The sequence below is a fragment of the Coregonus lavaretus genome (genome assembly GCF_964263955.1).
Source record: "Coregonus lavaretus genome assembly, chromosome: 22".
NCBI lineage: Eukaryota > Metazoa > Chordata > Actinopteri > Salmoniformes > Salmonidae > Coregonus > Coregonus lavaretus.
This window is the reverse complement of record NC_140009.1, coordinates 26,447,649-26,473,502: the sequence shown is the minus strand read 5'-3', so window position 1 is coordinate 26,473,502 and position 25,854 is coordinate 26,447,649. Positions and strand designations below refer to the sequence as shown.

The window sequence follows — 25,854 nt, the reverse complement described above, 5'->3', positions numbered from 1 at the left end:
TTGAACATGGATGACCTGAGTCACAGAGAATGACATTGATCAACTAAAGAGACAGCATCTGATGACAATTACAAGGTTACAAAGCTTGGCAGGGAACATGCACTCACACACGACAGAGAAGGTTAGAAAGGTCTTTGGTAAAGAGAAGTAAGTACTCATTCAACCCAAAGCATGGTTCATACACCATACATTTTTTTAAATTTAAAAAAGGGTTTCTTTTAAAGTTTGTAAGACTTTAATGAGAATAATATTCATGATAGAAATGTAATATTTATTGATTAAACCCCTTTCGTGGAGCTTATAATGAACACAACTTAGAAATCAGCATCAGTGAACTGAAGATACAGTAATAGAGATCCTGTTCATTACAGTAATAATGAAAAAGGCTTGTTGTGCATTGCGGGAAAAAATATTGAGTGTGTTTGTTCAATGACCCACTGCTATTACAAAAAGACTCAGGGTAAACTATTGCATATATTATTTCTGGTACCATTTTCTGATTTTGTTTTTGTACAAAAGTTGGTGTCACTTTACAAATCTAACAACAAGTAACAGTTAACAGCTTTCTTTCCCCCACCCCCAAAAAACAACAAAAACTACCAAACAAAAAAACATTGAGATGTGCAATATTTTTGCATAAAACTGTATGAATATTACTGGCTTGAGGAAAATACTCTCCATTCATTCTAGAATAAGGGAACAATGTAAATCCCTTACATACTGAAAATATATTCTGAGATCTGGAACCCGTGATAAAAACTAAAAGGCTCTGGTAAAATTGCACTGTTGAGAACAAATGTGGTAAAAAAATATGTAGGTATACATGATCAACTATTGTTCTCTTCAGGTTTAGCAAAATATATTTGTATAAAAAACAAACACTAAAGAACATGTTTATCAGTCATCCTAAAATGAAGCCCCAGCTATTACATTTTCTGTCTGCCCAAACGGAAGTAATTGTATAACACATTTACAAAAGACAGTAGAGCTCAGATGAGGGGACAATTCAGTCAATTTCCAAGACCAAAAACTACATAAAGTGTAAAATGTGCAAAGCATGCTAATGTCTTGGGCGACCTCCTTCAAAGGCATGATGCTCCTCATGTGCTGAAATAGAAATAAACACAATAATCTCATGAGTTATCAATAGGCTCATTCATCAGACACATGATAGTCCCCTATAGCTCAGTTGGTAGAGCATGGCGCTTTCAACGCCAGGGTTGTGGGTTCGTTTCCTACGGGGGGCCAGTATGAAAATGTATGCACTCACTAACTGTAAGTCGCTCTGGATAAGAGCGTCTGCTAAATGACTAAAATTAAAATGTAAATGACAACAGTAAGGGAAGAGTAAGGTTGTTTTGATGGAGTGAATTAGCATGTACTCTAGTCTACTTGTTTTTATCTTGGCATGTGAATGTCATCCAAGATAGAAAGTACTCACGCTTATAAAATACTGCCTTAAAAGTGATCTGTGGAAGAAGTTCATAGATCCGTCCTAGGATGTTTGCTTCGTTAGCAAAAGAGGCATTTCCATTCCAGATTTGAACAACATCTTCTCTGTCTCGTATGCTGACACTAACACCAACCACCTCATCCTCTGAAACACAACCAGAGAAGAAAACATTTCAGATAAATACATCAATACCCTTCAATATTTTGAGATACAATATTCCGTCCCTTGTAAAGTTGTATGTTTTTCTTTATGACAGGATGTTCATGGCATTTCAGACTTCTACTGTATGGTTGATTTAAATCAAATTGTATTTGTTACATGCTTCGCAAACCACAGGAATACATACACAGTGAATAACAATAACGACTAAAAGCGGAATCCCATCTGGTTTGCACTTAGTGGGACTATCATTTGTTTTTCAACAGTGACCCAAAACACACTATTTGACCAAGAAGGAGCGTGATGGAGTGCTGCATCAGATGACCTGGCCTCCACAATCACCCGACCTCAACCCAATTGAGATGGTTTGGGATGAGTTGGACCGCAGAGTGAAGGAAAAGCAGCCAACAAGTGCTCAGCATATGTGGGAACTTCTTCAAGACTGTTGGAAAAGCATTCCAAGTGGAGCTGGTTGAAAGAATGCCAAGAGTGTGCAAAATCGTCATCAATCTAAAATATAAAATATATTTGGATTTGTTTAACACTTTTTTGGTTACTACATGATTCCATATGTGTTATTTCATAGTTTTGATGTCTTCACTATTATTCTACAATGTAGAATAATAGTAAAAATAAAGAAAAACCCTTGAATGAGTAGGTGTGTCCAAACTTTTGACTGGTGCTGCAGCACCCCTATGTCCTGAGGGGGAAGATACGCTGTCATGCCCTCTTCATAGCTGTGTGGACCATGTTCATTCCTTAGTGATGTGGACACAGACAAACTTGAAGCTCTCGACCTGCTCCACTACAGCCACATTGATATGGATGAGGGCGTACTCGCCCCTCTGTTTCCTGTAGTCCATGATCAGCTCCTTTGTCTTGCTGACGTTGAGGGAGAGGTTGTTGTCCTGGCACCACACTGCTAGGTCCTGGACCTCCTCCCTATAAGCTGCCTCATCATCGTTGGTGATCACTGACTAATTCTTCATGACTGTACAAGCTGACAAAAGACCATGTAGACCAAAACCCACAGTTGGAGTCTGAAAGACACTGCACATGATGCACTCTCTCTTCACACTTACCTGAAGCACAGTAATCAGTGAATTGCTCCCCAATAGTGGCCAACAGTAACTCCTTCCATACAGCAGGCTGGGGAAATGAAGACACATTGAGTATGTTACCAGTACACACATTTACTCAACAAACATAAATTAAATATGGTATGAATGGTTAAAACATAACGTATTACCTTTATTGTACTTACAGTGCTTTCTTTGGGTACTTTCATTTTCCAAACTCCCCCCTTTGCATTACTCTCTTCTTCCCTGGATGAAATGGAAAATGCATAGCAAGAACGAGAGTAAATGAAAGGTCATACCATTTACACATAGAATTATGATTATTTAGTCTTACCAGAGTGGTCTTCTCTCTCCTCTCATTAAGTGATAGCTACATCGCAGTGGTAAACTGGAAACTCCAGGTATATTGTTGTACACGCTCCAAAAGGTCTATTCAAAAATATGAGGAACAATTGGATCTTTACCATAATTATCAAATTCATAGTGTTGCCTTTATTACTGCATTATTATTGATAAACACAAAGACATAACATAAAGATATACATGTGTATTTATCTTGTAAAACTTTTTTTTTTTGTATTTATTTATCATGATGTGGCAATTATCTTAAACCTCTCAACTAACACAGAAACCTTACCTGAACTGTTTGCACAGTGTAGATTTTTTTCAGACCTGATTCACATTCTGCTGCGGTTGTTCCTGGTAAAGATCTGGAGGAAAGATCCAAACAAAACATAAATATCTAATTTCATCTATATATAACTCTGCATCCGGCAAGATCTATCAGTCCTAAAATAACCTGTTTTGTTTTTGTACCTATAGCAAGCCTTGGTCCAGCAGTGCTCAAAGCAGCCAGGTCGGAGAAGATCAGGTGTCAACACCTTTCCACAGGACTCTAGCCCAGCAGTAAACAAGACTGACTGACCCGTTTTAAGTTGACTGCCTTCTCTCTTGGCCAGAGACGTACGCTACATGACCAAAAGTATGTGGACACCTGCTTGTCGAACATCTCATTCCAAAATCATGGGCATTAATATGGAGTTGGTCCCCCCTTTGCTGCTATAACAGCACCACTCTTTTGGGAAAGCTTTCCACCAGATATTGGAACATTGCGGCAGGGACTTACATTTACATTTTAGTAATTTAGCAGACGCTCTTATCCAGAGCGACTTACAGTTAGTGAGTGCATACATTTTCATACTGGCCGCCCGTGGGAAAGAACCCACAACCCTAGCGTTGCAAGCGCCATGCTCTACCAACTGAGCTACAGGGGACATGATAAAATGTTATGGGATGCATTTTCTCCATTGTTTTTGATGGTAGGCCACTCTGGTAGGCCTACATTATGATCAAATAGCCACAGTAACTTACATGGCCACTGTTAAAACTGTAACGTAAAGCGGGTATAGCCTCAGTGTTCACAGTAAACATGGGCTGGAAATTGCACAGAATTTCCACAATGATCAAATTAGAGGGTATATTGCCTACAGTGCTTTCAGAAAGTATTCATACCTCTTGATTTATTATCCACAAAAAGTTCATTTCTTTGCCACATTTTTAGCAATTTCACTTTAGTGCCTTTTCACAAACAGCATGCTTTAGAATATTTGTAATTCTGTACAAGATTCCTTCTTTTCACTCTCATTTAGGTTAGTATTGTGGAGTAACTACAATGTTGTTGATCCATCCTCAGTTTTCTATCACAGCCATTAAACTCTGTAACTGTTTTAAAGTCACCATTGGCCTCATGGTGCAGTTTTCTTTCTCTCCAGCAACTGAGTTAGGAAGGACGCCTGTATCTTTGTAGTGACTGGGTGTATTGATGCACCATCCAAAGTGTAATCAATAACTTCACCATGCTCAAAGGGATATTCAATGTAAGCTTTTTTATTTTTTACCCATCTACCAATAGCTTCTTTGCGAGCCATTGGAAAATCTCCGTAGTCTTTGTGGTTGAATCTGTGTTTGAAATGCATTGCTCGAATGAGGGACCTTACAGATAATTGTATGTGTGGGTTACAGAGATGAGGTAGTCATTCAAAAATCATGTTAAACACTATTTATTGCAATGTATTATGTGATTTAAGCACATTTTTACTCGTGAACTTATGGCTTGCCATAAAGGGGTTGAATACTTATTGACTCAAGACATTTCAGCTTTTCATTTGTAATTAATGTGTAACAATTTCTAAAAACATAATTCCACTTTGACATTAATGGGTATTGTGTGTAGGCCTGTGAAACAAAAATCTCAATGTAATCAATTTTAAATTCAGGTTGTAACACAACAAAATGTGGAAAAAGTGAAGGTGTGTGAATACTTTCTGAAGGCACTGTATATCAAGATCTTTCAAAACTTGCTTCCATTCAGCCACAAGAGCATTAGTGAGGTCGGGCACTGATGTTGGGAGATTAGGCCTGGCTCGCAGTCGGCTTTCCAATTAATCCCAAAGGTGTTCGATGGGGTTGAGATTAGGCTCTGTGGAGGCCAGTCAAGTTCTTCCACACCGATCTCGACAAACCATTTCTGTATGGACCTCGCTTTGTGCATGTGCACGGGGGCATTGTCATGCTGAAACAGGAAAGGGCCTTCCTCAAACTGTTGCCACAAAGTTGGTAGCACAGAATCGTATAGAATGTCATTGTATGCTGTAGCGAACTAAGGGGCCTAGCCCGAACCATGAAAAATAGCCCCAGACCATTATTCCTCCTCCACCTAACTTTACAATTGGCACTATGCATTCGGGCAGGTAGCGTTCTTCTGGCATCCGCCAAACCCTGATTTGTCTGTCGGACTGCCAGATGGTGAAGCGTTTTCCACTGCTCCAGAGTCCAATGGTGGCGAGCTTTACACCACTCCAGCCGACGCTTGGCATTACGCATGGTGATCTTAGGCTTGCTCGGCCATGGAAACCCATTTCATGAAGCTACCGACGAACAGTTATTGTGCTGACGTTGCTTCCAGGGGCAGTTTGGAACTCGGTAGTGAGTGTTGCAACCGAGGACAGGAGATTTTTATACGCTACGCGTTTCAGCACTCGGCGCTCATGTTCTGTGAGCTTGTGTGGCTTACCACTTCGCAGTTGAGCCGTTGTTGCTCCTAGACATTTCCACTTCACAATAATAGCACTTACAGTTGACCGGGGCAACTCTAGCAGGGCAGAAATTTGACGAACTGACTTGTTGGAAAGGTGGCATCCTATGACGGGCCACGTTAAAAGTCACTGACCTCTTCAGTAAGGCCATTTTACTGCCAATGTTTGTCTATGGAGATTTCAAGGCTGTGTGCTCGATTTTATACACCTGTCAGCAATGGGTGTGGCTGAAATAGCCGAATCTACTAATTTGAAGGGATGTTCACATACAGTGCTGTGAAAAAGCCCCCTTTCTAATTATCTCTAATTTTGCATATTTTTGATACTGAATGTTATCAGATCTTCAACCAAAACCTAATATTAGATAAAGGGAACCTGAGTGAACAAATAACACAACAATGACATACTTATTTAATAAACAAACTTATATAACTCCCAATGCCCGTGTGAAAAAAGTAATTACCCCCTTACACTCAATAACTGCTTGTGCCACCTTTAGCTGCAATGACTCCAACCAAACGCTTCCTGTAGTTGTTGATCAGTCTCTCAGGTCACTGTGGAGGAATTTTGGCCCACTCTTCCATGCAGAACTGCTTTAACTCAGCAACATTTGTGGGTTTTCATGCATGAACTTCTCGTTTCAAGTCCTGCCACAACATCTCAATTGGGATTAGGTCTGGACTTAGGCCATTCCAAAACTTCATATTTGTTGCTTTCTAGCCATTTTCCTGTGGACTTGATTGTGTGTTTTGGATCATTGTCTTGCTGCATGACCCAGCTGCACTTCAGCTCACAGACGGATGGCCTGACATTCTCCTGTTGAATTCTCTGATACAGAGCAGAACTCATGGTTCCTTCTATTAAGGCAAGTCGTCCAGGGCCTGAGGCAGCAAAGCATCCCCAAACCATCACACCACCATGCTTGACCGTTGGTATGAGGTTGTTACTGTGGAATGCAGTGTTTGTTGTTTGGTTTTCGCCAGACATAATATTTGTAAACTCAGGTTCCTCTGATCTAATATTAGGTTTTGGTCAAACATCTGATAACTTTAAGTATGACAAATATGTAAAAATAGAGAAAATCAGAAAGGGGGCAAATACTTTTTTCATTGATATACATCACTTCAATAAGAACACAATGAAAAGAAAGATCTGTATAAGCAAAATCTATGTCCATTATTGTGACATCCATCACAGTTTTTGATTATACTGTAAAAAAGCTAGGTCTAAATGAAAACCAAGACAGAGAAAAGGTATCCACATTACAGAGTCAATGGATGGCAGAAGCCTAAACAAAAACAGACTAGCCTATGATTTAACTTTTAGTCTTGAGATTGGAAATAAATACTTTCACCCCTATGCCTATATTCAGGAAAAACTGTTTTGTAGAACAAATATTTAGAACAAATCAGTGTTGAGGGCCTCGGGCTTTCCCCAACCCAAGGTCTTAACACAGGTTACATAGCAGAGGTAAACAAGCTCTGCCCCATATACAAGTACTCACAGTGTTGATAAAAATAGACAAAGTCCAATTCCAGCAGGTCATGTGTACACTTCCCATAATAGAATCATATTTGCTAATAGTCAGTGAAGCAATGATCTGAAGTTTTACAATGAATACAATTTCTGATAGCCTGCCTAAGACTGAGATTTTGAGAACATTTTCTAACTAACGGTACATTGCATGGCACCATATCAACTGAGGAATAAGAAACAGTGATTGTGAAAACACAGGCTATAGTGTAATAATCATAACTATTGTGGCGTTATACACATGCACTGTCTGCAACTTGCAAGACTCCTTTGTTTTGGCAAGGCTTGCTAGCTAGCTATCCCAAATGCAGTTGAGTTCATACAAACTCATCCCATGAAAACAAATCATAGAAAGAATCACCATCAAGTCCATGTAATGATAAAATGGTGAGCTTACCTATCAAGCCAAAAAGTCCACGGAGAATGTAATGGGAGGGTGCCGTTTCCATCGTTGTTCGTGATGTTCTCCAATTCTCTTTCGTCAATATCGATGTTACGTACTGCGGAGTTTTGACTTACTGTGTTGTTCAGTTGCATGTTTGGGACAGCAGGAACGGCCATTTCCTGGGTTGTAAAAATAATCGATTTGATTGTTTTTAAAAGATCTCGTTTCACCTCTTGATTTGATAGGTGTAAAGTGCCTACTTTGCTGACTGCTGACTCATTCGTCGCTTCACAGGTCTGGCTTCACAACAACAGTAAAATGATGACGTCTATCTGTCTGCAGGCTAAACGTTCTTGTCATAGGCGAGATTCACACTAGGAAACAGGACTGCCTTAAATTAGTATTAAATGTACCTTCATTTCCCCTTAAACCATGCCAATACCCCTTAATATGAATTAAATCGTCCTTAAATTACACAATTGGCCTCTTAAATCTCCGTAATTTTAAAGCAAAAGGGCACCCATTAAACATACCTTAATTTCAATTGTTGGTCAGTATTTTTTTTAAATTTAAGTACATATGGGATATCAGGAAAATTCTCCTTAATAATACCTTACTACAAAATGTTTGATAGCACCCTTGCTTTTTGGGTTTAAGGAGAGGTTAAGGGATATATGGAGCATGCCCTTCATTATACTTAAGCAATCAGGCCCGAGGAGGTGTGGTATATGGCCAATATACCACGGCTAAGGCGCACAATTGGCCCAGCGTCATCCAGGGTAGGGGAGGGAATGGCCGGCAGGGATGTAGCTCAGTTGATAGAGCATGGCGTTTGCAATGCCAGGGTTGTGGGTTCGATTCCCACGGGGGGCCAGTATAAACAAATATGTATTCACTAACTGTAAGTCGCTCTGGATAAGAGCGTCTGCTAAATGACTAAAATGTAAATGTAAGGTATGCTCCTCTTACACACATGCAACGTGGAGTGCCTGGACCAGGCCTTAGCCGTGGTATATTGGCCATATCCCACAAACCCCCAAGGTGCCTTATTGCTATTATAAACGAGTTACCAACGTAATTAGAGCAGTAAAAATACATGTTTTGTCATACCCATGGTATACGGTCTGATATACCACGGCTGTCAGACAATCAGCATTCATGGCTCGAACCACACAGTTTATAAATTAATTTAGATTGTTTTTGTTTATACTTACATTTTCAGATTAGGTGCCGCGCGCGTACAGTGGAAATGTTGTTCTAATATTCACCACCCATACAGTAGTGTGGCGGCATGCACCTCTAACGATTGATTGCTGACCGCCAAGAAGAAGAAGACGAAGAAGAAGAAGAAGAAGAAGAAGAAGCAGAGTGTGTAGCTAGCAAGTGTGTTACCTGGATATGTTGATGTTGCTAGCTAAGGAAGCTAGTGGTCGTTTTTTTTCTGTTTCCTGTCGCTGTTGTAGGGGGTATTGGTTGCCATAGGCTAGTTGACGTTACAACCATGGAAATCGACACACTTTTGGAGGCTTTCACGGGTAAATCAACTTCCTTTAGCTGATTTTCCGTATTTCTAACGTTACATGATTAGCTACATTGGAATTGACAAACTTACTGTAGCCGCATATATTCTAGTTAGCTAGCTATCTCGTTGGATGGATGGATAACTTGGCTAGTTAACTAGCTTGTAGCTAACTCTAGCAGTCGAAATTATTAGCTCGCTAGGCCTCTTTTTTTTTATAACGTAACTACACGTATAATTCAATATTGATGTGAATGTGTGTTGACTTGAAGCTATTTCATCCACTTAAGGACACTTTGTACCTAGTCTAGTTAGCAGGTCGCTATAGCTTATGTTGACCATAGCTAGCTAGCTAAGTGTTCTAGTTTAGTTAACTAGCTCGCTCTTTGCTACTAACGTTAACTAGCTAGCTAGCGTTATTTAGTGGTGAATGTGGTAGTTGCAGCCATGGTGAACCTATGAAGTTACTAAATTAGTAGCTATTCTAATTATATGGTTGCAGCTTGCTAGCTACGTAGCGCCGGTGGTTGCCGTGAAGCTAATTCTTCCTGACGGCGTACCCTGCCTGGACTACAACGCTGCACATACTTGAATAAGTGTTTTCTATTTTCATTTATCTACGTTCAGACTTTGAGAAGAAAGGGAAGAAAGATGCCTGTCCTGCCCTGGATCAACTTCTGTCTCATGTCGCCAAAACGGGAGAAACGATGTGAGTGTCTGAGAAATGAGCCTCAAGTGCCAGTCACTTTTCTATTGAATGGACAATGTGTCAATGCAGTATAGAAATACACAGGCTGGTAAATTACACAATGGGTAAATTACAACACATGGATAGTCATATTGCTGAAATGTCTTTATGGATATGCTACCAAAACCAAGGTCTTGTTTGAGGAGACTGAAGTTAGCCCAATATTGGACTAAAGGAGCCTTACATTATACCTTAGTCCAAGGACCTTACATTTTTAAAGGGCAAATTGGCTCTGGAAGCACAAACGGCCAAATACACCATCTAAAAGTATGTCTATTCTCAATTGCGGTATGGTTCTAGAAATATAAAATCCCTCATTTACATTTACGTCATTTAGCAGACGCTCTTATCCAGAGCGACTTACAAATTGGTACATTCAACTTATGATAGCCAGTGGGACAACCACTTTTTTTTTAAATGGGGGGGGGGGGTAGAAGGATTACTTTTATACTATTCCAGGTATTCCTTAAAGAGGTAGGGTGTCAAGTGTCTCTGGAAGGTGGTCAGTGACTCCGCTGTCCTGGCGTCATGGGGGAGCTTGTTCCACCATTGGGGTGCCAGAGCAGCGAATAGCTTTGACTGGGCTGAGCGGGAACTGTGCTTCCGTAGAGGTAGGGGGGCTAGCAGGCCAGAGGTGGATGAACGTAGTGCCCTCGTTTGGGTGTAGGATCTGATCAGAGCCTGAAGGTAAGGAGGTGCCATTCCCCTCACAGCTCTGTAGGCAAGCACCATGGTCTTGTAGTAGATGCGAGCCTCAACTGGAAGCCAGTGGAGTGTGCGTAGGAGCGGGGTGGCATGAGAGAACTTGGGAAGGTTGAACACCAGACGGGCTGCAGCGTTCTGGATAAGTTGTAGGGGTTTAATGGCACAGGCAGGGAGTCCAGCCAACAGCGAGTTGCAGTAATCCAGACGGGAGATGACAAGTGCCTGGATTAGGACCTGTGCCGCTTTCTGTGTAAGGTAGGGTCGTACTCTCCAAATGTTGTAGAGCATGAACCTGCAGGATCGGGTCACCGCTTTGATGTTAGCGGAGAACGACAGGGTGTTGTCCAGGGTCACGCCAAGGTTCTTTGCACTCTGGGAGGAGGACACAATGGAGTTGTCAACCGTGATGGCAAGATCATGGAGCAGGCAGTCCTTCCCCGGGAGGAAGAGCAGCTCCGTCTTGCCGAGGTTCAGCTTGAGGTGGTGATCCAACATCCACACTGATATGTCTGCCAGACATGCAGAGATGCGATTCGCCACCTGGTTATCAGAAGGGGGAAAGGAAAAAATGGATTGTGTGTTGTCACATCAAAATAATTTCACAAATGCAAAATACAGACGTACTGTACACTGTTTTAACACAGTTGCAGATGTACTGTACACTTTTTTAAACACAGTTGCAGTCAACACTATTTTTAAGTGACAACACGTTTGTGGCATCTGTCTTCCATTTACACATAGATGTTCGGAGACGCAGATGGCTAATAAGCACAGATCTTCTGTCTGTTTTCCGTAAACAAGGGCTGTAACATGGAAATATGGCCGTGTGTGAACCCTAACCCTATAAAGGTGTGTAGTAATCAAACCTTTTTTTGTTTTTTGAAAATAATTTCTCGTCAATATGAAAGATAAGTCCTTATGCTTCCAAAACCGTGTCGCAAGCGATGCGTCTTAATGTTCAGACCGAGCGTCGCGGCTCTTAACAAAACTCTCTCCTACAGAAGACCCCTTCGTCCAATGACTCTTATGTGTAATGTAATTGAACTGAGAGTCGTGATCATGTGGTCCCAAGAGTGATATCACAACATCAAGGCTCCATCAGTTGGATAGGTTACCAGTTGGTCTCGAAAACCCTTCTCTCCGTAGCGTTTTCAGTGGTTAGCTTCGCCCAAGGCAGGCTCTGTGTGAACCACATTTCTAACCCTGTGTTTTAACGTTTACAAACATCAATCAGCGCTTGCGAAACGGTTTTCTTTCAAATAAAAAATATACACTTTACTGTAGCATATTTGCACAGATCAATACACTGTGTGCCTCCAGTTGACGAACTACACTTCCTTTCCCAGTTATGCTTACACACAGTTGTTCGGAGCAGTCGGTCTTCCGCAAACACTCGCAGCATAGGTTTCCATTAGGAAAATGTGGTGCTGGACAACGTGACCGGGTAGATTTAAATTTACCAGACATTTAAGAAATTTACCGGACCCATATGCATTGGGTACATAACCCATTAGGGTGTCCACCCACGGTGCTCAGAATGACAAATCACATTTAGATTATGGTAATGCATCTTAACAGAACATGCAACTCATGTAATGAAGCAGCCAATAAAATGTAATTTTCAAACATTTGCCAAAATGCAATTTGTGGGAAAATGTCATTCTAAACAGCGCACCTGATAGTGGTTCCATATATGACAGATGAACATCTCTGTTCGAAAGAGGGGGACTCTAAAGATGCAACAACTAGGATGGGTTGCTAATATGACTAGGATTGTGCCTTTGGCTTCTGGATAACGAATGAAAGTTGATAAGAAAACCAGTAGAACAGGAGAGAAATGGCATAGTGGTGGGCCCAATATGGAAGTAAATGGAAATACATTTGCCAAAATTATATAATTACTCCTGTCTATACAGAAATGAATAAAATCATTCAAAATATTTCAACAGAAAGCATGACTTCGCCACAGAGGAATCGAGGATCATAGGCTTCTTAAAAAAATTGCTGTGTATTGTTTAAAATCACAAGCTCATAGGCCTATGCCTATTTGGGAAACCCGCAATTTGGGCAGTGCGCGTGGCAATAGGCCTAGCTGATAATTGAGTTGCAGCTGTCGGTAACAAGGTTTCCATCCAGGCGTTTTATGCGAGTAAAGTACGTCGGATAAAAAAAAAATGTAATGGAAACATACATTTTTTCGGTAAACTTTCCAAATGTCGACAAAATACGATAGACAAGGTGAGCTCTTTAATTATGCAAGAAATGTCAGTGGAAACGCTTTAATTAGCAAATATTGAAATAATAACATCAAATCGAAGTAAACTTTGAGTCGCGCAATGACGTGTGGTCCTCCCACTACGACATGTTGGGAAAGCATGCAGTTTGTTAAATTACAGACAAAATAAGTTATGATGAACTTCACAGGGTGGTGAAAGTGCAAGGTGATGAGCTTGACGCTCCTTTCCCATAAATATCTAGGGTCTTATTATGGGGACATGATAATCGACACTTGGCTGCCTTTTTATATTTTTCCAATCTTGCTCTTGTCCATATCATCTCATGTAGGCTACATGTGCACTCTAGCCAACAGTGTGCAGATAGTGCTTTTGGCTAGAGTGCACGTGCCAATACCAGAGTGGGCACACTTGCTATATAACTTGCTATATATATATATTTTTTTTTTTGTGACAACCATCAGTAGTTGAAAATGCGATGGAAACCAATGTAACTTTTATTTGGTACATGGGAATTTAACCGCAAAATGTAGTTTTATGTGCACTACATCATCACGCACAGCCTTTTATCTACAACAAGTCAATTTGATGGAAACACATGAGAATGTGTTTTTATGCAGATTTTAGAATATTCACATGAAAGTCTGTAACCAATTGGCTGGAACCCTAGCTAGTGAAAAGCATCTAAAATGTGTGAAGATAATGCGTCTTGAGTACAATTTAAAATGTTGAGACAAGAAGAAAGGGAGGGGTGTATGGCGAAGATATAGACGAGTCTCTCTCCAGAATGGCTCAGCTGTCTCACGCTAATTCTTGTGCATTCATTGTCAATTGTTTTCCCCTGAATCCTCCATTTTTGTTGTTGTTGATCAATTCCCCATTCCATATGTCACCAGTAGTAAATGTACTGTTAATCCCCGTCATTTGGTTACATTAATTTCTGTTAAATGATTGTAATTAATAGATGCATTACCGTTCCCATTCTCGGAGTGGAAACATTGTTTGCAGAGTTCACAACCTGCTACACTTGTGAGAAACAAGTTTTGGTTAATTTCATAACCATAATTTACGAGATGTGTAAACATTTTTTTATTGTCTTTTGTTTGGAATGCTCCATGTGAGCATTGAGCATGTCTGGTGTCTCTGTCCTGATAATGTTGAGGGAGCTTGTGCACCTGAGCATGCAGTATCATGCCTGCTGCGAGGGAATGTAGGAAAGTGTTTTAACATCCACTGCAAATGATAATACAGTATATTGAAACTATAGTTCCTCACAGTAAGCTATTTGAAAAATCTTTCCAACAATATCCCCCTATAATCCCCAATCCTCGGTGTGAAAGAGCAATGGAAGTTATAGGCCACAGGTAGCAGTAGGCCTATAGGCTATGAGTTCCATGTGCTAATTTCTTTAGCCGCCAATGGATCACGGTGTATCAATGTGTCCATAATGCAGAGGCTTTACTTTTTAACTTTGAGATTATCATTTTAATTAAGATTTTTATAATTAACCATGTGACAATGATTTTGAGAAACAAAAACGTTATTGAAATGAAACTGTTCCACATTTGCGCATATGAAAACCATAACTGGCACACAGAACTGTAGAAATGGTAGGAGAAATCCCGCTCAAAATTGTGTTGGATAAATACGATGCATGATGAATAACATACACACACAATTATTCCACAAAATGATGCAAATTAACCTATAGACCGATAAGCATGATGGTCAAATATATTTACATCGACTGGTATTTCCATCAATGAATAAAAGCTGATTTATCTTTTTTCTTTCTCCTGGTCATTTTGGCCAGCAACAGTTTTTTTTAAATTTATTATCTTTTCAAAAAATTGATTGACCAAAGCCGACTATCGCCGGCTAACGGAAACCCTGACACGTGGTAACATGGAGATATGGCTGTGTGGGAACCCTAACCCTATAAAGGTGTGTAGTAATTTTAACCTTTTTGTTTTTTGAAAATTATTTCTCGCTGATATGAAAAATGTGTTCCTTATGTTTCCAAAACCGTACCGCAAGCGATGCTTGTTTACTTTTAGAGCAAGCGTCGGCTCTTAACAAAAGCCCCCGGGAAGAAGATACAGTGTCTTGCAAAAGTATTCATCCCCCTTGGCATTTTTCCTATTTTGTTGCACTACAACCTGTAATTTAGCTGGATTTTTATTTGGATTTCATGTAATGGACATACACAAAATAGTCCAAATTGGTGAAGTGAAATTAAAAAAATTACTTGTTTCAAATAAATAAATAACAGAGAAGTGGTGCGTGCATATGTGTTCACCCTCTTTGCTATGAAGCCCCTAAATAAGATGTGGTGCAACCAATTACCTTCAGAAGTCACATAATTAGTTAGATTGCACACAGGTGGACTTTAAGTGTCACATAATCTCAGTGTATATATACACCTGTTCTGAAAGGCCCCAGAGTCTGAAACACCTCTAAGCAAGGGGCACCACCAAGCAAGCGGCATCATGAAGACCAAGGAGCTCTCCAAACAGGTCAGGGACAAAGTTGTGGAGAAGTACAGATCAGGGTTGGGTTATAAAAAAATATCAGAAACTTTGAACATCCCACGGAACACCATTAAATCCATTATTAAAAAATGGAAAGAATATGGCACCACAACAAACATGCCAAGACAGGGCTGCCCACCAAAACTCACGGACCAGGCAAGGAGGGCATTAATCTGAGGCAACAAAGAGACCAAAGATAACCCTGAAGGAGCTGCAAAGCTCCACAGTGGAGATTGGAGTATCTGTCCATAGGACCACTTTAAGCCGTACACTCCACAGCTGGGCTTTACGGAAGAGTGGCCAGGAAAAAGCCATTGCTTAAAGAAAAAAATAAGCAAACATGTTTGGTGTTCGCCAAAAGGCATGTGGGAGACTCCCCAAACATATGGAAGAAGGTACTCTGGTCAGATGAGACTAAAATTGACCTTTTTGGCCATCAAGGACAACGCTATGTCTGGCGCAAACCCAACACCTCTCATCACCCCGAGAACACCATCCCCACAGTGAAGCATGGTGGTGGCAGCATCATGCTGTGGGGATGTTTTTCATCGGCAGGGACTAGGAAACTGGTCAGAATTGAAGGAATGATGGATGGCGCTAAATACAGGGAAGTTCTTGAGGGAAACCAGTTTCAGTCTTCCAGAGATTTGAGCCTGGGACGGAGGTTCACCTTCCAGCAGGACAATGACCCTAAGCATACTGCTAAAGCAACACTCGAGTGGTTTAAGGGGAAACATTTAAATGTCTTGGAATGGCCTAGTCAAAGCCCAGACCTCAATCCAATTGAGAATCTGTGGTATGACTTAAAGATTGCTGTACACCAGCGGAACCCATCCAACTTGAAGGAGCTGGAGCAGTTTTGCCTTGAAGAATGGGCAAAAATCCCAGTGGCTAGATGTTCCAAGCTTATGGAGACATACCCCAAGAGACTTGCAGCTGTAATTGCTGCAAAAGGTGGCTCTGCAAAGTATTGACTTTGGGGGGGTGAATAGTTATGCACGCTCAAGTTTTCTGTTTTTATTTTGGTCTTATTTCTTGTTTGTTTCACAATTTAAAAACAATATTTTGCATTTTCAATGTGGTAGGCATGTTGTGTAAATCAAATGATACAATCCCCCCCAAAATCTATTTTAATTCCAGGTTGAAAGGCAACAAAATAGGAAAAATGCCAAGGGGGGTGAATAGTTTCGCAAGCCACTGTACCTTCATATAATAATTTAAAAAATAATTGGTCATTTAGCAGACGCTCTTATCCAGAGCGACTTACAGGAGCAATTAGGGTTAAGTGCCTTGCTCAAGGGCACATCGACAGATTTTTCACCTAGTCGGCTCGGGGATTAGAACCAGCGACCTTTCGGTTACTGGCACAACGCTCTTAACCACTAAGCTACCTGCCGCCCCGTTGGCGTCTATGAATGGGCTAGGCAACCAGAGAGGTATCCCACGAAGCAAGCTAGATCTACTCAGGTTTTTCTAAAGCTAACCAGCTTCAGTTAGCTTCACATTCCAGCTCAGGCTTCAAGTGTCAAGTTTTATTAGTCGTATGTATGGGATATGCATGGTATAGGCCTACATCGCCCATCGAAATGCTTACTTGCAGGTTCCTTCTCAACAATGCAACAACAATAAGAAATAGTCAAAAGTAAGAATACAAACAAAGTAAATGGCAGTAGAATATACGTTTTTTAGCATAATTATAATACAGGAACGCACAATTTATAATGCAATATTTTACATGTGTATTGGGGATGGGGGGCAAGTGTATAAATCGATCAGTATAGTAAGTCTGGTAGCAGCTGTTGTGATGTGTGCAGAGAATCAGAGCAGGTGGTCAGTCCAGTTCAAGTGTTCAGCACTCTGATGGCTTGTAGATACCAACAGGCTCAGGGACAGTTTCATGCTCCGATACTTTCTGTCTCCCTGACTGTAAAGGAGAGAACAGCTCGTGGCTGGGGTGTGGGGGGTCCTTGATGATGCTGCATGCCTTCCTCAGGCACCGTTTCGAGTAATTTCCTGGATGGGTGGAAGCACGGTCCCAGTGACGTACTGGAGGGCCTTGCGGTTGTGGACGGAGCAATTCCTGTACCAGGCCATGATGCAACCAGTCAGGACGCTCTCGATGGTGCAGTAGTTTTGCAGAGGACCGGGGCAGCATGCCAGATTTCTTCAGCCGTCTTAGGAAGTAGATGCTGTTGCACCCTCTTGACAAGAGTGGTGGTGTTGTTAGTCTGCGACAAGTCCTCGGCTTCATCCATACTGTGACGGTGGATATTGCTTGTCCGCCTGCCACAAATTGTAGCAGGCTTATAACTGCGCGTGCATGTCGTACATGGCTAGTCGAACGCCGAACTCTTCATTGAAGCAATGATGAAACCTCAATCCATGGGCGAGTCAGTGCCACATTTCATTTTTTGCCGAAATCAAAATTAACTAAGTTATCTTGCAAATTCAGCAGGCTGTGGTGTGAAATAGGCTTTTAGAAGTGCCATCTTTATTTTATGACTTCTAGTTAATGCTGTCTTTGGTGTTACATTGCGTGAAGTTTAAAATGCCTTCTGTCATTACTATGTGATATATTTTAACATGATTATTTTACACACATATTTGATTAAATATTTTCTTAATCAGTCGTCTTCCTCAAATGAAGGGAATGAAGTCGCAGTCTTTGCAGGAGGGAGGAAATCTGATTTCATTGGTCCTCAACTCAAGGCTCAGTCATTTCATTCAGAGTAAGTGGCGTTAGCCTGCCCCAGAGAAGGTTAGTTCTGAAGGATTCGTTGCCATTCAAATTTACCTGGCTAAAAGGTGTGCCACTTTCATATGACTGGTTATCCCGAGTTGAACTCAGTTGACCAAAGTTACCTCACTAACTCCTCAAACCTGCTTCGTAGGATACCCCTCAGGTGTTGGACCTAGAGGATAACTTTTTGGTCTCCCATCTCTTCCAGGATTTCATGGTCACAGTTCAAAAGTTATTTCCTGTTTAAACTTGAGAAAGTAATGGATGACTTCAGAACCTCGACGCCAGACCAGCGAGGGCCAGCGAATCCTAATGTGGAGTACATTCCTTTTGAAGAGATGAAGGAAAGGATTCTCAAAATTGTAGATGGGTACAACGGGTGAGTGTCCTCCACTGTCCAGTGCTGAAACATCTAATAAAAAGTCTCCCTTTAATGCTTGTTTTACTGGTATGTCTTTGTGTATACCTTTTTGACTATATTTTCCAGTATTCCGTTCACCATCCAGCGTCTGTGTGAGTTACTTACTGAACCTAAGAGGAACTACACTGGAACAGACAAGTTCCTCAGGGGAGTGGAGAAGGTAAGTATCATCACTGTTTCTGAGATTGTTTATCATAATGGGTTTTTTAAATATGGGGTGTTATCTTTAGCCAAAATGGGAGTTTCTATTGGACAAATTTAGGTAGGTTCTTCCTCATTTTTGTTCAGTTTGCTTCCGTTTAAGAAACGTTTTGCAACAGAATCAGCGTAATGAATATGCCCCCAGGGTACTCTCCCTATTAAGGATACCCATGTCACAGATACATGTCCTTGTGTTAATTTGAATTAATAATGCATTCTCGCATGGCAGTTATTTTTGTTTTTACAAGTTAGAATTGCTTGTGTTAGCATACAATATCATGCTTGGAGATTGATGGTACTGTTTATATTTTGCAGAATGTGATGGTGGTCAGCTGTGTATATCCTACGTCAGAGTAAGTTTTCTGTCATGTTTCTCTACCTACAACTTTAGCTTATGTCTAAAAGTGTTTTATAGCAAAACATACTTTTGAAGTTGGGATCAGCTTTAAAGCTGTCTATCAAATCATTTTGGGTAGGCTAACAGTCAGTTGGATTTGCTGACTCACTCTGCCTCTTTTAAAGGAAAAATGGGGCAACCAGTGTAAACAGAATGAATGGAGTGATGTTCCCTGGCAATACCTCTATTTATTCACGAAGGTGAGAGCTACCTACTTGTCAATGGTTGATGTTCAGTTATGCAATTTATCTACATTTTATAACATAAAACGGGTGGAGAACCCCAATGAAACCCAGCAGTCTTTCTTTCCAGGGATCCCTGAACATAGGGGGAGAAGGTTTAGTAACTTACTCCTACCAAATATGCTAGTCATACAGTGGATGGCAGTGTAGTTTATCTTCTTGTTATTACACTGAACAAAAATATAAACGCAACATGCATCAATTTCAAAGATTTTACTGAGTTACAGTTCATACAAGGAAATCAGTCAATTGAAATAAATAAATTAGGCCCTAATCTATGGATTTCACATGACTGGGAATACAGATATGCATTTGTTGGTCATAGATGCCTTAAAAAAAAGGTAGGGGCGTGGATCAGAAAACCAGTCAGTATCTGGTGTGACCACCATTTGCCTCATGCAGCGTGACACATCTCCTTCACATAGAGTTGGTCAGGCTATTGATCGTGGCCTGTAGAATGTTGTCTCTCTCCTCTTGAGAGCTGAACCTCGGCAAGACGGAGCTGCTCTTCCTCCCGGGGAAGGACTGCCCGTTCCATGATCTCGCCATCACAGTTGACAACTCCGTTGTGTCCTCCTCCCAGAGTGCGAAGAGCCTTGGCGTGACCCTGGACAACACCCTGTCGTTCTCCGCTAACATCAAGGCGGTGACCTGATCCTGTAGGTTCATGCTCTACAACATTCGGAGAGTACGACCCTGCCTTACACAGGAAGTGGCACAGGTCCTAATCCAGGCACTTGTCATCTACCGTCTGGATTACTGCAACTCGCTGTTGGCTGGGCTCCCTGCCTGTGCCATTAAACCCCTACAACTCATCCAGAATGCCGCAGCCCGTCTGGTGTTCAACCTTCCCAAGTTCTCTCACGTCACCCCGCTCCTCCGCACACTCCACTGGCTTCCAGTTGAAGCTTGCATCTGCTACAAGACCATGGTGCTTGCCTACGGAGCTGTGAGGGGAACGGCACCTCCGTACCTTCAGGCTCTGATCAGTCCCTACACCCAAATGAGGGCATTGCGTTCATCCACCTCTGGCCTGCTGGCCCCCCTACCTCTGCGGAAGCACAGTTCCCGCTCAGCCCAGTCAAAACTGTTCGCTGCTCTGGCACCCCAATGGTGGAACAAGCTCCCTCACGACGCCAGGACAGCGGAGTCACTCACCACCTTCCGGAGACACTTGAAACCCCACCTCTTTAAGGAATACCTGGGATAGGATAAAGTAATCCTTCTACCCCCCCTTACCCCACCCCAAAGAAAAAAAGAAAAAAACATATTGTAAAGTGGTTATCTCACTGGCTATAAGGTGAATGCACCACTTTGTAAGTCGCTCTGGATAAGAGTGTCTGCTAAATGACGTAAATGTCTTCAATAGCTGTGCGATGTTGCTGGATATTGGCGGGAACTGGAACACGCTGTCGTACACATCAATCCAGAGCATCCCAAACATGCTCAATGGGTGACATGTCTGGTGAGTATGCAGGCCATGGAAGAACTGGGACATTTTCAGGTTCCAAGAATTGTGTACAGATCCTTGCGACATGGGACTGTGCATTATCATGCTGAAACATGAGGTGATCGCGGCAGATGAATTGCACGACAGTGGGCCTCAGGATCTCTTCACGGTATCTCTGTGCATTCAAATTGCAATTGTGTTCATTGTCCGTAGCTTATGCCTGCCCATACCATAACCCCACCGCCAACATGGGGCACTCTGTTCACAACGTTGACATCAGCAAACCGCTCGCCCACACGACGCCATATACTCCGTCTGCCATCTGCCTGGTACAGTTGAAACCAGGGTTCATCTGTGAAGAGCACACTTCTCCAGTCTGCCAGTGGCCATTCGAAGGTGAGCATTTTCCCACTGAACTGCAGTCAGGAGTCAGACTCTGGTGAGGATGATGAGCACGCAGATGAGCTTCCCAGAGACGGTTCCTGACAGTTTGTGCAGAAATTCTTCAGTTGTACAAACCCACAGTTTCATCAGCTGTCCGGGTGGCTGGTCTCAGACGATCCCGCAGGTTAAAAAGCTGGATGTGGAGGTCCTGGGCTGGCGTTGTTACACGTGGTCTGCCTCCAAATTCTCTAAAACGACGTTGGCGGTGGCTTATGGTAGAGAAATGAACATTAAATTATCTGGAAACAGCTCTGGTGGACATTCCTGCAGTCAGCATGCCAATTGCACGCTCCCTCAAAACTTGAGACATCTGTGGCATTGTGTTGTGTGACAACTGCACATTTTAGTGTCCTTTTATTGTCCCCAGCAAAAGTTGCACCTGTGTAGTGATCATGCCGTTTAATCAGCTTCTTGATATGCCACACCTGTCAGGTGGATGGATTATCTTGGCAAAGGAGAAATGCTCACTAACAGGGATGTAAACACATTTCTGCACAAAAATTGACTGGGTACTTTTATTTCAGCACGTGGGACCAACACTTTACATGTTACGTGTATAATTCGATTCAATTGCAACAATATGATTGAATGAAAGCGTGTTGGATTTTGCATATAGAGATTATTTCCTCTCTCCTTATGGTAGGAATATAAATGGACCAGGCACCCCAAGGCCACTGAACAGACCAAAGCTATTGCTATCCACCTCTCTGGCTACAAACGGTCTCCCTGACAGCACAGACGATAAGGAACCACTCACAGAACAAGAGGAGGAGCATGTTGTCAGGTAACTAGCATTGTGTGAAAGCCAGGTGACTGTCAGCAGAACACTCTGTAAATGTTACATAAGACCTAGAGCAACTGGTTATCTGATGTTTTGACGCTTTCTTTAGTGATTCCTCGGTATCGGAAAGTGATGCCACAAAAACCAGTCTGATGAAGACCAAGCATCCAGAAGAGGATGCAACGGAGGCAGAGATCCATTCAGTCAAGAGGCTGAAGTTTGAGAAAGACATGGATGAAGATGAGATGTCTGGTCCTGCACCTGCCCAAAGCTCAGCAGACATGCCAGAATCGTCAACGGACATTGTTGAGGAAGAAAAAGACAAGTCTGCTGATATGCTCACCACAGACGATCATGGTACTTTTTTTGAACAATGGGGCATTTTTAAATAACACTATATGGCTGTATTTACACAGGCAGCCCAATTCTGATCTTCTTTCCACTAATTAGTCTTTTGGCCAATCAAATCTTTCACATCAGATATTTTCCGGAGCTGATCTGATTGGTCAAAAGACCGATTTAGTAGAAAGTAATATCAGAATTGGGATGCCTGTCTAAACACAGCCTAAGATTGTGAAAGGGAAAGTTTGACATGGGTCCAAGAATAACATTGCTAAAATGGATTAATTGATTTATGGAAGGCTGTAATGGTATTCTTGCCTTCTGTCCTCCAGAGCCCTCCAGCACTCAGACAGAAGAGCCCTTTGATGAGGAAGAGACGGCGGAGACATCAGAGAGAGAGGCCGAGTCTGGCCCTACTAACAGTCTAAAAAGTGACAGCACCATGGACCAGTCAGAGGAGCAGCTTGATCAGTCAGGGAAAGATTTAAGTTTAGAGGAACAGGGGGAAGGGGATTGCAGCGACCCAGTCAGTAGCAGTAGCAGCAATGGGGAGGGAGCACCCAGTGAAGAGCCTGTCCCATCTGCCTCTCCCAGCAGTAAAGCTGAGTCGTTGGCAGAGGGCGCTGCAGCAGAAAACAGTTCAGAAAGCCCAGAGACTGCAGATGAGCCCATGGAACAGGACTAACCTGAGGGCCACCCAACATTATTTTACACTGTATGATACTGTAACTGTTCCACACCCAGGAGATCTCTACCACTGTGGACTTGTAGTCTCCCAGGACAGGGGGGATTTTTGTGAGGCCTCAGGATTTTCACCCTCGGGTCTCTTCACGCCTTATGACCCACCCACCTCCTGACAGCCACGCATCAGTCCGATTTTAAAAACGTTATTTAAAGTTCCCCTTCAGCTAGGTTTTTTTCAAGCCTGTGGCATTCATTTACACATGAAATGCCTTTATCACCCTGATTTTTTTTTTTCTTCTCCTGTATCACTGTCATTTTAATATGTACTGCTATTTTAGACGCCAATTCCAAAGCTGCTTGGTTAACATTGTGATGTAGAAGGATCAGTCATTATTCAGTGTTTGTTGTGGTCTTCATCTGTGGTAAATATTTCATGTTGGCCGGCCCAGTTAGGTTCTCTGGATCTGTGGGATGCCTTGGGTTTTCCCTGGGTAAAGTGACCGTTTACAGCTATGTTTTGTTTTTGGTGTGGTAGTTTTCCTCACTTTGAAATGTAAAGTGTAGAGAACTGGCCATGACATCTGTACCATAAACCCACTGGAAGCCCTGCAAGTTTGCTAGTCTTGCAAAGTAAACATACAGAAACCATGGATTGCAACCGATCCTCCTCATGTTCTATGATTTGAACAATACAGATATAGCTGTGAACCAAATGCTTTAAACTGTCCAGTGAAAATCTCACTTTGAAAAGCTCATCTGTTAACTTGTCCTGTTGTATTTGTAGCCAAAGCAGAAATTAAGAGAAATACTTCAAAAACTCAACCTCAAACCTCAGACTGTTACAAAACTGCTTGCCATTTCTTTTTTTGGCTGAGATGGTATTTTTCTGTCAGATTTAAAGGAATGGTCCAGAACTTTTGTATAATTGTTTTGAAAGTGGTGCGCATGAGCCAAAACGGGTCCTTGTTTTTTGTGTGCAGCGTCATCCATTTCGTATGATATGCTACATCCTGCTTTACATTTTTGTATTCATATGATATGTTACTAATCCAAATGTTACTAATTTGTTGTGCTTAAGATCCCGGACTGCATCTTCAATCAAAAGATGTGAAAACATGGCATTTAATTCTCAATCTTTTTAATTGAATGGCATCTTTCTTAAACTTCAGACATCCATATCAACTAAATTAAACTTTAAATCACAAAATGATCGGTACTGCTGTCACATGGTATAACAAGAAGCTTGTTTTGATTTGATTTTGAGCGTTTACTGGCTGCCATATCTTTACTTGTTTCTGCAACTGTCCTTTTTTATATATTAGGATTTTACATGTTCACTGCCTTTGTGAAACAGTCTCTGAATGCTTGGGCTTTCAACACCGTATTCATATGAAGCAATAAATGCTAACATTTTAAGTGTGAGGTATGCTTAATTTGTATCAAGAAAGTCATACCTTTTGCCAACTATGGCTACATCATTTGAATACATCACATCCTTATCTGTACATTTTCAGAGAAAGCATTTGTTATGACAGTATCTCCAAATGGCCTTGACACTCATGCATAGCAGGCTGATGCTTATCCCTGTCCTTATGAAACACAGTCAGCACATTACATGAGCCAAGAAATGCTAGGCAGGGGTATGTGTTCTGTCAACAGTGCTCTACTATAGGAAACAAGGACAGTCAGTCTCATAGGGGTTTATGTAGCTCACCCTCCTACATAGTCACTATTTGATTAAAGTTTCTTACATCAGGATTTTCCCATCACTTTTGTCTTCATTACAAAGATGTAACAAGGAGTATTTGGAGACATTCAACTGGTGAAATATGTTAGGCCTACTACTGAGCCATGGAATACAAAAATATATTTTCATGTTGATGTACTTGGGCTAATTATGGCTCAAGCAGAGCACATGTGTACACAGGTTATCAAGTAAGGTCCTATAAATAGCATCACCTAATTAGAGGGATTACCAAATGCCTGGCCTCTATGATTCATAACATTTGCAAACAAAAAGGAGGAACCCATGTAGGTGACATTGTAACTAACCTTTAGGTAGACCTAGGGCTCGTTTGAGTGGCAAGGCTGAAGCAACAGACTAGACAAAAGTGAGTGAAGTCAGTGGAGGTGCATATGCGACAGCCGAAAGTCTGACACTGGTTTTCCAAACGCAAGGCTCAGATCATCATGACATTGTGTCATTGTTTATTAAAGTTTTTCTTAGTCCAAATAAACATGCCTCCAACCGGCTTCCCGAGTGGCGCTTGAGGCGTCACTACAGACCCGGGTTCAATCCCAGGCTGTCACACAACCGGCCGTGACCGGGAGTCCCATAGGGCGGCGCACAATTGGCCCAGCGTCGGGTTAGGGGAGGGTTTGGCCAGGGGGCTTTACTTGGCTCATCGCGCACTAGCGACTCCTTGTAGCGGGCCGGGCGCCTGCAGGCTGACTTCGGTCGTTAGTTGAACAGTGTTTCCGCCGATACATTGGTGCAGCTGGCTTCCGGGTTAAGCAGGCGGGTGTTAAGAAGCGCGGTTTGGCGGGTCATGTTTCAGAGGACGCATGACTCGACCTTCGGGAGTTGCAGCGATGAGACAAAATTGTAATTGGATCGCAATTGGATATCACGAAATTGGGGAGAAAAAGGGGGTAAAATACAAAAAATATACATGCCTCCAACCACACACTCAAACTCAAATCAAATGAGT

At 41.9% G+C, this 25,854-nt stretch overlaps 2 protein-coding genes across 5 annotated transcripts; one reads left to right on the top strand and one right to left on the bottom strand.

The window, feature by feature from the left end:
* Positions 1-250: 250 nt before the first annotated feature.
* LOC311150155 (eukaryotic translation initiation factor 4E type 3-like) lies at positions 251-9,168 on the bottom strand. Of its 3 annotated transcripts, none has more exons than XM_084187467.1 (8): positions 9,097-9,168; positions 7,717-7,883; positions 3,329-3,401; positions 3,026-3,120; positions 2,877-2,937; positions 2,695-2,761; positions 1,442-1,597; positions 251-1,107 (listed from the first exon to the last, which is right to left on the bottom strand). In XM_084187467.1, the coding sequence occupies exons 2-8, from the start codon at positions 7,878-7,880 to the stop codon at positions 1,061-1,063; spliced, it is 663 nt and encodes a 220-aa protein (XP_084043593.1). In that variant the 5' UTR covers positions 7,881-7,883; positions 9,097-9,168; the 3' UTR covers positions 251-1,060. The 3 variants fall into 3 exon arrangements, with proteins under 3 accessions (XP_084043593.1, XP_084043591.1, XP_084043592.1); XM_084187465.1 differs by lacking the exon at positions 9,097-9,168 and adding an exon at positions 8,919-9,014; XM_084187466.1 differs by lacking the exon at positions 9,097-9,168 and adding an exon at positions 7,965-8,018.
* LOC311150154 (serine/threonine-protein phosphatase 4 regulatory subunit 2-A-like) lies at positions 9,162-24,559 on the top strand. Of its 2 annotated transcripts, XM_084187464.1 has the most exons (9): positions 9,162-9,239; positions 9,851-9,932; positions 18,390-18,560; positions 18,669-18,762; positions 19,119-19,156; positions 19,326-19,400; positions 21,980-22,120; positions 22,227-22,474; positions 22,792-24,559. In XM_084187464.1, exons 1-9 carry the CDS (start codon positions 9,206-9,208, stop codon positions 23,142-23,144), a joined length of 1,236 nt encoding a protein of 411 aa, XP_084043590.1. In that variant the 5' UTR covers positions 9,162-9,205; the 3' UTR covers positions 23,145-24,559. The 2 variants fall into 2 exon arrangements, with proteins under 2 accessions (XP_084043590.1, XP_084043589.1); XM_084187463.1 differs by lacking the exons at positions 9,162-9,239; positions 9,851-9,932 and adding an exon at positions 17,958-18,170.
* Positions 24,560-25,854: the final 1,295 nt, after the last annotated feature.